Source organism: Rissa tridactyla, chromosome 1 (assembly GCF_028500815.1).
Source record: "Rissa tridactyla isolate bRisTri1 chromosome 1, bRisTri1.patW.cur.20221130, whole genome shotgun sequence".
Lineage (NCBI taxonomy): Eukaryota > Metazoa > Chordata > Aves > Charadriiformes > Laridae > Rissa > Rissa tridactyla.
The window spans coordinates 154,214,574-154,229,222 of NC_071466.1; the positions used below are offsets into that span (position 1 = coordinate 154,214,574).

The window sequence follows — 14,649 nt, forward strand, 5'->3', positions numbered from 1 at the left end:
CTGTCCCTCCTGGGGGATAAAGGTTGTCTTTGAAAGCCTCCATTGTTCTCTGTGCAGCATCCTGCCTGTTACCCTGGTGTAACTGCAATGCAAATGCAAGGCAAATGCAAAGGTAACCGCAGCACAGACGCACCGTACAGACGGCCCCAACTACGTTGCCGAGCAACATTTTTATTACAAAGGGGAAGTTTTATGATGAAAAAGCTTATTTCCTCTTTACACTATTCCCTCGCTTTTCATTAACAGCCTTTATTCTACGAGGTCTGTTTTAATCTCACTTACAGAGCTTTCATCCTGCATGCCGCATCCAAGGTTATCCAGCCTTAAAAAGTTGCACGGGGTTTAAGCTCATGCAGTTTTTAATTGGGCTACGCCCAGTGTCCAGTGTTTTGTGTTAAACTCAAGCGTGCTCACGTATCCTGAGGTGCAGTGTGCTTTCCAGGCAGAGTTCAACACTGATACTACATCGCTAATTTATTTTGTTGTTGTTCCAAGCCAAACATGGCTATTTTGGCTGGGGCCCGTTATCTTATGACCTTCATGGGCTTCAGAAAGTTTGTGAACTTTCTGAAAGATATTACTCTCTTAGGCAGCAGCTGAAAAAGCCCCTTTCACTCTTCATCATTTCCCTGTGTTCACCCAGTGACTCAGGCTTGGCTATTTCAGTTCCTGGTGAATACACAGTAAGACATATTTTTAAGGGTCAAACAATGCCCTTAGCTCTTTCTAGACCTGAGGGTGACCTGGAATCTCTTATTTAAGTTACAGGGAAGTTACAGGGGCTCCCAGATGTCTAAATACACTCAAGGCAGTAACGGTGTCCTTCTCAAGCCCAGAAAACAAGACCACGCTGAGGACTTTTGAGGCCAACACCTTTCAAGGCGTGAGTGATGGCAGCTCAGCTCATAGTCCTACAGCTGACCACAGTTCAGAGATTGCAAAACGCAGGCATAGGTGAGAGAGGGCCTTGCACAATTCCGGAGGAAATACGCGGTCAGCATGGAAAAAGAGAGCCTAACGACGAGCACTGTATTTGCAGCTGGTGTCCCTGTTCCCTTTCATGGTCACGGTGCTGCCTGCTCTGTGACCAAGAGCATGGCCATGTTCAGAAGGCCCCAATACCTTGGGGGGACCTGCAGTGTTGGCTCCAAAATGTAGCTGCTATGGACATGCCTGCTTCCTCTTTTTCCTTTCTGTAGATGTTTCGTCTGGTCTGAGAGATCACTAACAGGATACAAATAAGGGACTGGGAGCTCAGGTTGAATAATGGAAAAATTAATAACAAACGTTAAGTTCCTAAACTTGCATTATTCACAGCCACACTGGACACAGCACTGGAAGATACAGCTGAAGAATGGATGGAGGCAAACTCTAATTTCTGATACTGAGCTGACAATGCCTTTATTGTGTATGATAAAATGTTTTTGGCTCTGAACTTGTGAAATAAGATAAAATGCGCTTATTTCCTCATCATATGCAAACCTATTAAAATATCCAAAGTATGGCTGTAGAGAATGGCAAACCCCTGCTCTGTGTATACTATCTGCTATAAACCCCTTTTCGTCTTTGGTGTATTTGAGCAAATCTCCCTGCTGGGTTTTCAGTGGGCAGATGCTCTGCAACACCTAAAACAATATGCGAGGTGTAGGCTCACATGGTTATATTAACACCTGATTCTTCAGACCTTGTCCTTGATGCACTCTGATGTTGAGCTCGAACATGCATTTTCTCCAGTCTGATTTCTGTTATTTCCAGATCTTTGTCTCCTATCAGATGACGCCTTAAGGTCACGTTATCTCCCCCGTGGGCTGGGTCTAGAGTATGAGTCAGGAATGCAAACTGAGGTTTTATCAGTAGCAATTAAAGTAAAAGAATGGAAGAGCAGCGGCTGGACTTGAAATAACTTGGGAAACATTAGTCTCATCATTTTGCATAGCTTGAGCGTAGTTCACACTGTGACTGTGCTCATTAGGCTATCTATCTCGTGAACCATCTCCCCAAGAGCGCTGTGAAGTGATACCATGGGGCTTTTTGGCCCTGAACCCTAAAGACAGGAAATCTTTAAGTTTCTGTCAAGCTGGAGCCTAAAGGCTAAACAAGGTAACAAACAAACAGGCAGCCTGAGATATAATCCCTCAGTTTTAATGAGTTGCCTTTTGAGGACCCGTAAAACCTGAGCTGGTGACAAGGCTGGGATTCTTCTATCATGGCTCATGATGGTGCCAGTTCATCTCACCTGTGGGTTTGTATGGGCCCAGAAGGGAGGGTTGAACTTTTCTTAATATATAGCACATTCCTACTCAAAAGACACCCCCCACTTAAAAAAAACCAACCAAGTAACTCTGTGTCTGTGCATGATATAATGCAATATATTACATAGCTTAATTCTATTTAGCAAGGAAGGAAGGAGAAAAAAGCATTCATATTTAGAAGCAATGACAGTACAAAAAAGGTAGGAGGATGAAATGGTGAAAGGAATGACTAATTCTCTGGCAATCAATTAATGTCTGTATTCTGTGCTATCTACTACAACATTATCTGTACTAATTAAGAGTTTCTACTAAAACAACTCAGTGAAAGGTGGTTGTACTGAGTTGTGGTTAAGACGCTATCTCAAGAGAGGAGGACCTGGGGTCAGTTTCTGGTTCAGCCAAAGACTTTTTGGACGCTACCCAGTATGTTTAAATTCAAGGTCTCAAACCTCTCATTTGTTGAAGAGCAAGTGCGTAGGTTATATTTCCCGAGTCCAGGACTATGGTGAGGATGATCCTAATTATGTTTGAGATCTCCAGTGGTGATATGGCCAATGGTAAAGGTTAGGGCAAAGACCAATTAAAGAGGGGTGAGGACAGGGGATGCCAGGTGCTTTGACAGATCAGCAATACTGGACAAAGAGAGCTGTAACAGATTTTGTAAGTAAAAATAAATTATTTGCAGGAGCACTCTGATGCCAACAGGAGCATTACACAGCTTACCTTCAGTAACACTCTCCTGTTGTAGAAAAGCCTAAGTCTCTGTACCTAGATTTAATTTAAAAATTAATTTGTCCTTTTAAAGGAAGGGCTAAGACTTGAAAATACATTTGCTGCAAGTAGGTCCACTAATAACAACAAAGACCAAACACAGATTTTTTTTTTGTATTTTTTTATTATTATCTTTTAGTATTTCTCTGACCAACATTCTTTGCTTTCTTTGGAGTCCTGCTGAAATGTTTCTGATTGCATACAAGTAGGAGATCAGTTGTAACAAGGTGGGTCATTGTTTCTCACCCCGGTTTATAGCTTTCAGTTGTTGCCAGGGCTGATAGTTTTCTTCGTAACTTCTGAACACCGCTTTGATTTTAAAGGGATACGTTCAACAGAAACAACCCAAAAAGTCTTTGTTGGTGTTTTGTTTTTTTTAAACAGCATGTGAGTTTCACAGAACTAACCCAATACTTGAGTATTTCTAAGAGCCCCCTTCCTGATCTTTAGACTGCAGTTCTTCATTCCTGTGCTACACTCTATTTAGGTTTACTCTTTGTATATTAATCTTGCCTACAACTACTTTTTGGGCAGTAAAAGTAGACTTGTCCAGATTTCCTGGTGTTTATTCACTCAAGGCACATGCAGTGCTACTTGGGTTAACAAGTTAGAAGAAAAAGCTAAATTTTAATTGTCTGTTTTCTATCATATTTTCAAAAAATTATAGAAACAATTTCCTCAACATGCGGCACTGTTATGTTCCCTTCCCCTGTGTTGTTTTTGGACCTGGAGTATTTTGAAAACAACCTCTTAACAAAACAATAGTATTTTTAAAACCTCTTACCGGAATGCATTTGATTTGAGTTATTCAAAGCAAATGTGGAGGACTAAAAGACCTATGAAAATGATCTGTGATGGGAAAGCAGGGTTGTTTGCTTACCTTCCCAGGAGACGTTCCGTTCTGCGTGCACGTGAGGGACCTCCTGGGAACCCCACAAGAACTATGTGCACCTACCAGCAGAATTTAGCTCCCCAATACCCAGAAATATGTTTGGACACAGTGCAATGCCACAATCTGCTGGTTGTAAGTTTCTGATAGGAGCTATATCTTTAGCCAGGAGTGCTGGAATGAAGAGTCCTGACGACCTCCTCTGTGAGGTCCCTACTCGAAGGATTATGCATCCCTTTCTGGATAAGAAGAGCTGTAATAGCTCCTGTGCCAGCAGTTCAGCGTGGGGGTACAGGATGGGCTCCATTCATGCGGGAAGGCTTGATAATACATATGCCAAAGTCTTGGTTGCCATAAATGCAGCTTGGCTCCCCTGCTTTCAGAAGAGTAATGCCAGATCACGTCAGCTGATAATCCAATCCAGAGTTTTATATATTTATATATTGCTTTAATGGGCAATTTAACTACTGGTTTGTTGAGATAAATCTAGCTTACTAAAGGTATCAGACGGGGTTTTTTAGTGCTTCTTTTCCCTCCCTGAGGATCATAAAATGGGAACAGCCTTCCGCTGCTTAGGAATTTTTCTCCTCCTGTTACCTATTCCCACACACACAGACACAGTCCATCAGTTATCACATTGCATGCAGTTGCTGCAGGGAGGATGATGATTTCAAGTAAGAGAATATGAAGCAGGATCAGATGAATTCCTTCAGCAGCATAGAGCCTTATCTCTTGTGTGTGTGCATCCATTTCTTCAAAAATAAAAAGGCAAGCCTCTACTCGCTTTACTATATAGAGATTAACAACAGAATTGTTTTGAAAATGCAGTTTTCTTAAAATAATCACTGAATCACCAGCAACTAGTTCAGCCCAAAGTGTCTGAAACATATTGGTTCTAGTGAAAACCCTTTTCCTGGACACAGTTATAAATTCCAACAGCCATGTGAGGGAGGATGAGAGGACCAAGGCATGATGAGACTTACGTAAAATCAGTTTTGTTGCTGTTGCTCATGAAATCTCAAAGGAAAGAAGCTTAAGAACCAGTGAGCACATGAATACAAGCAATACAAAAATAATCATTTTAACTTCATTAGTGCTTTTATAATGCAGGTAGTGAACAGCTTTTTGTGTTTACTCACAGAGTCTGGAGATTCTTATTTAACGTGCGAGAAGAAACAAAAAGGTGAAAAATTACTGTGTCCTGAGCAGTAGTGCTGCTTACCCACTGTAGAAAACTATCCGTATAAAACAGTCTGAAAAGAACTTGCTGTCAATCAGCATTTCAAACCTCTCTGTATAAATGCCTGTTAGACAAAAGGCAGTCATCTGAAGCTCTGACTGGGGTAAACCTGGATGAAACTTCACTTCAGATATCCTGAAGAATCCATCTTTGGTTATTCTTATATTGATATATACAGTGACAACAAGGTGATTAGGATTAAAAAACTCAAAACAGCTACCCTCTGGTCACTCAAGTCTTATATAAAATCAGCCTCTTTTTTTCTGAGATACTTCCTGGTTCGTGATGGCAACACCAACCGTGTGAAGATAGTTACGTTAACTGACAAAAGATCTCATTTGTCTTCAGTGGTGTTACGATCTGATTCATTCTTTTAGTGAATTATAGGCTTTTGTGGTCCGGGTGTTGATGAAATCAGCCTTCTTAAAGTCAGCCTTTGGAATGAAAGAAACAGAATAATTCATTATTTTCAGCCTCCATTCTGCAAGGGAAGGATGGGTTCAGCTGTCTAAAAGCTAGGTATGGAGCCATGGTGGTACGGGTACAGGGAGAGTCCTCTACAGTAAACAGAGACAGAACAGGCATCTCCCAGGAGTGACTCCATTCAGTCGAAGGTAGGGGAGGTGAATCATTGGAGTTGCTCAACTCTCTGCACCGACTGTACGGGGAGCCTTTTCTTCCAGCTCAGCTCCGCAGAATCCTAACTCTTAGGTGACTAACGTCAGCTGAGATCAACCCTATCTGAAGAAAGAGTACAGGGCACTGGCAAAATGACTCAGGATTTTATCAGTCTCCTTTGATCAAGTGATTTCTGTTGCTTATTAAACTGACTTTTCAAAAATGGGTAGGCATTAGGTAGCCTGCAGTTTTCAGTGCTGCACCCGGTATCTCTAGGGGACCCGATTTGCACAGGAACAGCAAGTAATCAGCATTTTTTGAAACTCAGATCCAAGAAATGTATCTTATAGGCATACCCAAAGTACCAGTGATTTCAGAAAATTCACGCCATCAAGGATATTGCTGTACAATAAAGTCAGGAATGTAGTTGCAAAAAACCTAGAGTTTATATGGGTACAGCTCCCTTATTCTTGAAAGCAGATTTCTGGTTTGTGGGGCAGTGTACTGCTGAGTGTGATGCAAGACTGTCAAAGGACACTACAGCAAGTAACTTTTTTTGAGTAAATTTCAAGAAAACCTCTACAAGAAGAAACAAGCTGACTAACAAATGCTAAAGGCTACAGCTTGAAAAAATGGCATAGTTTTAGGTTATAGGGAATTTTAGGTGACAGAAATTCTGAAAAACAAGACAACAAGGAATGAAGAGAGTTTGAAATGCAGGTCGAAGCTAGGTAGGTGTAAGTCAACCCAGCTGTATGTTGAAAAAGCAATCATAGAGCTTCAAAAGGAAAGAAACAAACTGGTTTGTTGGCTGATTCATGCTGGTCATTTTTTTTGTTTGATTTTGACTGTGTCGGTAAATGTTTGCCAACACCTTTCCCAGGTCCTACCTTTTTGCCTGAATATAACTAACACCTGGGCTTGCAGACCATACAAACAACACGGAGACCAAAACTGCTCTGGTTTTAAAGCAGGGAGCTGCCTCGCCCTGCCTTTGCTTTTGCTGGCACCTTATGGCCTCTGTGTCAGGTGGGTTCCAGTCAGTGGTGGACGGACACCTACTGTGCATCACCAGCAACATTTTTCATAAACTTTGCCGGCGCATATAAAAACCACAGAGGGAGAGAATCTGAACACAGATGAGCAAAAATTAAGAGCGTGCCTTACGTTTGCAGGATTTTGCGTAATAGGAACACCACATTCAGAGACAACTTGAAATCCTATCGTAGGATAGGATTCTGTTTCTTAACAGTGAAACGTCACTGTTTCTTAACAGCGCAGAAGTGCTAAGGGCCCCAGAGGACAAATGAGAGGGTTCTAGATCTGAAATGACAGATTAAATGGCATTGCTCTAACCCAGATCTTACCTTTTTGTAAGCGCTGTGGAGATCGGTATGTGACCACAAGGAGTAGAGGAGGACTGAGGCAGCCCTACTAGCTTTGCTGAACATGTTACTGCAATTTTGCAAAAAGAGTGATAAAACATGTTTAAATTCTCACTTCATAATCACAGTGCACGTGCAGACTTCAGCAAATGTAAACTTGTGGCATTTTTTCTGTCTCTCCCTCCTCCTAAATGCTGCTTTACCGCTCTTTAGGTATTCTAGCACATTTCAAGCTGTCCTGACCACTGAAACAAATGCAACATCCCTCCCTGCTTCACTCATTCTTCCAAATTAGAGAGAAATGAAGTACTCTATAGCCTTCATCTTAGAGCAGCTATCATACGATTCATATTCAGTTGAGGAAAACACACCTCAGCATAGCAAGCATTTGAAAGGATCTTTCCAGCAGGTAAAATCTCTGGTTAGGTAGATAGGATTTAAACTATTTGGAGCCTCACGAGGCCTCCTTTACTGAGATGAATTTCCTCTTTCATTTTGTAAAAAGAGCGGAAGGCAAACAGAATAATTATTCGTATTCACAGAGCATTAATTATTCTCTTTTGAGTAAACATTGGTTGCAGTGATTACATATCAAATAATGATTAAAGGAAATTCAACTTCTATTATCTAAAATGCCCCTTGATAAATAATTTTTAAGTACAGTTCTATCAGCTCTATTCTGCTAAAGCTTATCAGGGCTGTGTTATAAAGAACAGGAAATACAGAAAATTTTGGGGGACAGATAAGGTCTGATGGTCAGCCACTATATATGTTAGAATATAGATAATATTGTGCCGTCATCTTCTGAGGAACTATTTAAAATGCTGGAACTTGGCAAATTTAGCTGTGGATGGAACAGTTGTTGTAAGAGATTTTTCTGTGTTTCCCAATAAGTGCAATTCCATTCACATCCCAGTCACTTGTTTAAGCTGTCCTGTACCTTAGGGTGCAGTGTTTTTTTCCCCTCAAGTGGTTGGCTTCTCCCCCATCTTACCTGTCATTCATGCTGATGGTAATAATCTTTGGTAGGCCATCAGCACTCAGGAGAAGCCGAGCATTGTGAGAACTGCTCTGTGTCAAATTGAACAAGGTGTAGCAGATGGACGCTGTGGTTTCACAGACAATATCAGACTCCGGGACAGACTCGGGAAGTATCGAGACCAAATCAGGCAAAACTTCTCTAGCTACAAGTTGGAAGAGAGACAAGCAACTCCATTACTAACAGGTACAGATTTAACTAGGGGTCCTACAAGACCTTGGTGCTCCCTTTATCAGCTATCCAGGTGCTGTGTGCTCCCACAACAGTCATGCTTTCAAACCTGCATTACATCCCCTCGATTTAGGTTAAGCTGCATCTGTGCTCAATTGGACAGTATGCATTTTGCCCCTTATACACAATACAGTAATACCTTGTGTACTGTAGTGAGGTCCCTAGGCATGTTCTAGCAGCAGGCTGCCACTTCCTGAGGAACCCTGTGTGTCCCACAGGTAACGATAGGTATACAGATACAAAGCAACCTGAGAAAGGGTGACTGCACCGCTATTTTTACTGCTGAACTTCTCAATGGTCAGCTACAAGGGGATGCACACACTCAACCTTCTGAGATGGTGTGTAAGCTATCTATTTAAGTAGAATGTCCTATTCTGAACTCTGTTCCTACTCAAGAAACACCACATCACTTTAACCACACTGGATGAGACCCTACCAGCCAACCAAGCAGCAAACGATAGCTCTGGACAGCAGCTGAGTCCTACTATATACTGTGAGATCTGTGCCGTGTGGACCGGAGCTGATGGACAAAATTTAAGCAATAGGATGTAGCCAGCTGCTCCCACTATAAGAAGGACCACTGGGCAATAGTTTGGGGCATTTTGGGCCATTCTTCCCTCCGTAACCAGACTTTCACTTGGACAGAGCACTTTGCTCTCCATAAGTTCTGTTCATTCCTCCTGGTGGGTGTGTGACAAGGTTCATATATATTTAGATCAAATTACATCCAATTTAGAAAAGGACCTTTAAAACTGGATGAACCACCTGCTATGCTAAGCATCAGTCAAAGCAATTATGTCAGACATGATAGCAGATTTTTTCTTCCATTGGTAAATCAAGGAAAGCAATTTTTAGAAAGTGTACATTTGTCAGTGTCTTGAAAACATCTGTTCAGAACAAATGTTATTTTTTCAAGTAAAATAGGAGATTTTATGACGTTTTTCAACCATTTAACTTTTAGGGATTATTCTCGATTTCATATCAAAGGTTCATTTTGCTTGATAAATATAGACACTTTATTTAGGAAACAGTATGCCTTTACAAATGTTTTCCTTTGGCCAAGATTATTTGGAGAATTTGACCTGAATTCACACGTGTTTTTAGTCAACCACAAAGAACGCCTTTTCACAGACAACACGTTCACCTGAAATCCCCCCAGTTCTTCCTACAACGGGTAAAGCAAAAGAATGACTGTGAACAGGCAAGATGCAGCACCTTTCACCAAAGCTTCATGCGATTCTGTCTTTCCCGCATTCTTTCATAAATTGTTTTTCCTGATGAAATCCCAACTTCTCAGGTTAATTCCTACTCCTTCCGGGGGATTCACCACTTGTCATTTTTAACACCGTATGGATTATCCCTTTGTAATCAGACCAACAACATATTATAATATTTTCATTAACAGGGAATGTTTTCTAAGGATTAAACAGTGCCCAGGAGACTGTTCTGCAGAATTCTGGAGGTTAATCTGCCCCACGAAGCAGCTGTGTGCCTGTAATTTTCCCCTCCCCTTTTGAGGGAACACAGAAAAGAACAACAAATCTGCAAATTCATTTTATCCCATCAGTAGGAAAAAATTTCAAATATACATTAAACTGAAATGAGAATGCTCACAATAGAAATAGCTTCTGATGTAAAAATAATGGTAACATTTTAGAAATAAGGTCCTCCAAAAAGACTCAACTATTTTCTCTATAGTACCTTCTAGTTTCCATTCTCAAAAAAACTTATGCAGGAAAACTGTGTGAGCTGCAAGTTTACAAAGCTTTGTGTCTAAAAGAAGAAAATACAATTTTCACCTGAAGAATTAGAGATGTTCGATGACTTGTCCCAAAGGATTACATAGCTGTGGCAGCACAGAACTCGGCACTCACCTTCCTTTACCATATTTTAAGCAGAAGAAAAACTCCCTCTCCAAATCTGTGTAGATTTTACTTCCATTATGTATTTTTTTGAAAGTAACATCAATGGAAGTATCTAATGAGGAATACACAATCTAAAGAAAACTTGAGGTTAGATTCTTTCTTAGGCAAAACTCTTAATTTCAGCCCTGTATAAAGACTGCAAGTATCTGGCCCAAAAAATCTACTAAACCCACATCAGTTTTTTGACTGTTTTTTTTTTTTTTAATTTAAAGAAGGACAGCTTAACACAAAGAGAACAGAGAAGGAAAGCCCAAGGGACAATGTTAGTCTTTGCTCACCTATATCACTTTGCAGAGAGGTGTTGCGAGACAAGTTCCTGAGCAGTGAGACTGCTGTCTTCTTTACTGTTGGGTGGCTTACATGCAGCATAGTTTGAATACTTGGAAGGCCATTTGCCTTCAGAACAACAGTCCGGGCCACCGCAAACGGCATCTGTTATAAGGCATGTGGCAATAGTGTGTCACTACCATGAATGTACAGCCTCATAAACAACCACAGCAGCTTCTCTATATCAATTTAAGCACCTTCTCTATATCAATTTAAGCACCTTTAAAATGGTTTAAATCCAGAGCTACATATGAGCTGCATCAGAAGAGGAAGGTGATAGAAAAGAAGTTTTGAGCCCTCTTTCTCCCGCGTGCTCTTGGGCCAGTTCCTCAGCCGAAACATGATGAAGGTCATTAGTTGATTCACCATGAAAGTGATCTGTGGTTGTGTCAGAGCCTTCCTCTCCCCACGGGACTGGTTCCACAAAACCACTTTTTTTGTGTGCTTTTAACATCTATTTATCCCTCATTGTGCCCTCATTGGGCAAAATTCCACATGTGAGAAGAAGCAGTCCCCATATTTGCCAACCAAGAAACAGCCGCACCGCTAGTTATGATCTTCCCTTCAATGTTCTTCAATTTCCCTGATCAGGTCTGTGAGACAGTGAACCTGCCAGTGGTTACCTGGTCTCAGTGCTGTGGCTGTGTTGCTCTCCATCCCTAAAACTCTACGCATTTACATTAAGAACTAAATGACAAGGAAAAGAAAAAAGCTTGACTCACTGGTCCAGTGCCAGCTGTGAGGTTCTGAAGAGCTCCCAGGGATGCCTCCTGGGTATAGTTTCTGGTACTCTTTGCTATTAAGGAGAGATATATCCTAATCAGTGTGGAATGCCAAAGCGATTCAACACCTCTGGGATTGCTCTTTTCCTCTGGTAGCGGGGTGTCCTGCTGCTTCTAAACATGTAAACAGATCAAGCCTTTAGAAACAGTGACCTTCTATGACGTACTGCATCACAAGCTAAACTAGCTATTTTGTAACTTTCTACGACCAGATTATTTGCAGATTATCCAGTTGTGAACTCAAATGGCAACGTGTAAAATTTCAATATTTAATTATACTGGTCATCAATCCTTTTCCTTTCCTTTCCCCCTCCCCTGATACCCGTTTTCTCTCCAACAGTTCCCGGTTGCCAGAATATTTATGGTCTGTACCACATGGCATCAAAAGAAGAGATCTTGAGATAGACCAAGACCCAGCAAGACACGGAAGTAGCAAGTCATCTTTTGCTCGTTTCAGTGGTGAAACCATCACAACGCCCACGCATTGGCAGGGCACTTGCACAATTGCTGTACGTGGTACAGATACCACTTCGATCCATCAGAGGGAATGAAACTGAGGGGCAGTATTCCTCAATCAATGAAACACTGAATTGCTATGTCATTTTCACCATCAGCAGCTGGACGAGATAATGGGTGTTAGGAGAGACTATCAATAAATCTGCATTTTTGGGGCAAGTGTCACACTACCAGATATATCAATAACAGATTGTTAAGTAGATTACAGCCTTATTCTCCAAAAGCTGCTACAACCGATTAACAAAACGAGATGTAACTAAACATGTCCTTTACCTCTTTTACTTTTCTGCTCCGTGTCCCAAAACAGCCCGGTGTTTTATCATTGCTAGAAATATTTCTTCTTTGCATATATATGCTCTGGGCATAGCTCTCAGGGAGCTCTATCTCTAGCTGGTAGGAAAGATTGTGAAGAATGCACACACAGTTTTCTGTGGCCTAAAATAACAAAAGAATAGAAATCTTGAAAGATTTGGCATGTGTTGAAGGGACATGTATAGACTTGGGAAGACCTTTCATTTTTGGATCTTCAACAACTAACTGCAGAGCTTCTAATGGCTTACAGAAGAGCTAGTCTTCGTGCCAGTGATCCACAAGACTGCATTTACACTGATAAATTAAACATGCCCTGGGATGTTCCTGAACACTGAGGCCAACTGGCACACAGGGCTTGCATTCGCAGCGGGGTACAAGCCTGTTGGAAATGGTCCTGGGACATCACAATTCCTGAATTGTGCCTGGGGATTTTTAGGACGAGTGCTATTTGGCCCAAACCGTAAGTGTGCCAAGGAGTGTTTAAGAGCTTAAGAGTAAAGATGATCACGTACACATCTCGCTGTAGTGTCAGCAAAAGGAGAGCTTTGTATCTTTCCTAAGGAATCTTTCCTAAGGAGGAAGTACTTTTCTGTGGTAGAATGCTTTTTTAAATTAGATGTGCCTTTCTGAGCATGGCTAAGGTCAGGTCTACAACTTCTAAGTGATGAGTCTAGTGGCAAATAGCTTTATTACCAGTTCCTGCTTTTTTGACAGTAAAAAAGCAACCAGTGATTTTAAGACAAAATGCAGCAGGGAGCTATTGGCACAACTGTAATGCGTTCCCTGAAGCTAATGGCACCGAATACAAGGAGATGGAGAAGCTCAAGTAACTAATCCTAGAATAGAGCTGTAAATGTGCAGTAATTACCACTACACAGCACAAGTTATAGCAGGCACAGTAGAAGTGCCTCACAGGCTACGGCCAAACTTCTCGTAAATGACAGCTGGTCTCACTCAACTTCACCCAGCTAAAAGTCTAGTCTAAGCAATGTTCAGGATTCGTCTGCAGACAATGGTGGGAGGAAAAGAACAAGAGGAACTGGCTTCTGGAGGTGTCCATGTCCTTATAGTTACTAGCTTAGGCAGAATGTACAGCTTCTAAAAGCTTAGGAAAATCAATCTCATTCTAAAAGATGTAAGCTCTTTAATTACACCGCCACTCAAAGAGATTTAGGTTCTTCGTTTCCTAAGGGGTATATAGCACTAAATATCATAGAACCATAGAATCATAGGGTTGGAAGGGACCTCTGGAGATCATCTAGTCCAACACCCTTGCCGGAGCAGGGTCACCTACAGCAGGTTGCACAGGAACGCGTCCAGGCGGGTTTGGAATGTCTCCAGAGTTGGAGGCTCCACCACCTCTCTGGGCAGCCTGTTCCAGTGCTCTGCCACCCTCAAAGTAAAGAAGTTCCTCCTCATGTTTAGGTGGAACTTCCTATGCTCAAGTTTGTGCCTGTTACCTCTTGTCCTGTCCCTGGGCACCACTGAAAAGAGCCTGGCCCCATCCTCCTGACACCCACCCTTTAAGAATTTATAAGCATTGATAAGATCCCCCCTCAGTCATCTTTTTTCCAGACTGAAGAGACCCAAATCCCTCAGTCTTTCGTCATAAAAAAGGTGTTCCAGTCCCCTAAACATCTTGGTAGCCCTTTGCTGCACCCTCTCCAGCAGTTCCCTGCCCTTCTTGAACTGGGGAGCCCAGAACTGGACACAGTACTCCAGGTGCGGCCTCACCAGGGCAGAGTAGAGGGGGAGGATGACCTCCCTCGACCTGCTGGCCACACACTTCTTGATGCACCCCAGGATGACATTGGCCCTTTTGGCCACAAGGGCACATTGCTGGCTCATGGTCATCCTGTTGTCCACCGGGACTCCCAGGTCTCTTTCCACAGAGCTGCTCTCCAGCAGGTCAGCCCCCAACCTGTACTGGTGCAGGGGGTTATTCCTCCCCAGGTGCAGCACCCTACACTTGTCCTTGTTGAATTTCACAAGGTTCCTCTCTGCCCAACTCTCCAGCCTGTCCAGGTCCCTCTGTATGGCGGCACAGCCTTCTGCTGTGTCAGCCACCCCCCCCCAGCTTTGTGTCATCAGCAAACTTGCTGAGGGTGCACTCTGTCCCTTCATCCAGGTCATTGATGAATATATTGAAGAGGACTGGACCCAGTACTGACCCCTGGGGAACACCACTCATCACTGACCTCCAACTAGACTCTGTGCCCCTAATCACTACCCTCTGAGCTCTGTCTTTCAACCAGTTATCTATCCATTCATCTAGCCCACTCTTACTAAGCTTCCCTATGAGGATGCTGTGGGAGACCGTGTCAAATGCCTTGCTTAAGGCAAGGTAGACCACATCTGCCTC

At 42.3% G+C, this 14,649-nt stretch overlaps 1 protein-coding gene across 1 annotated transcript in view; it reads right to left on the reverse strand.

The window, feature by feature from the left end:
- Positions 1-3,383: 3,383 nt before the first annotated feature.
- PKP2 (plakophilin 2) overlaps positions 3,384-14,649 on the reverse strand; it is a 46,191-nt gene continuing 34,925 nt past the window's right edge. The window contains exons 8-13 of the mRNA XM_054187907.1: positions 12,249-12,410; positions 11,400-11,573; positions 10,629-10,782; positions 8,150-8,339; positions 7,138-7,225; positions 3,384-5,586 (exon numbers count right to left, since the gene is read on the reverse strand). Of these exons, the coding sequence (XP_054043882.1) occupies positions 5,518-5,586; positions 7,138-7,225; positions 8,150-8,339; positions 10,629-10,782; positions 11,400-11,573; positions 12,249-12,410 (837 nt within the window). The 3' untranslated portion in view covers positions 3,384-5,517. The remainder of the gene's footprint in view (positions 5,587-7,137; positions 7,226-8,149; positions 8,340-10,628; positions 10,783-11,399; positions 11,574-12,248; positions 12,411-14,649) is intronic.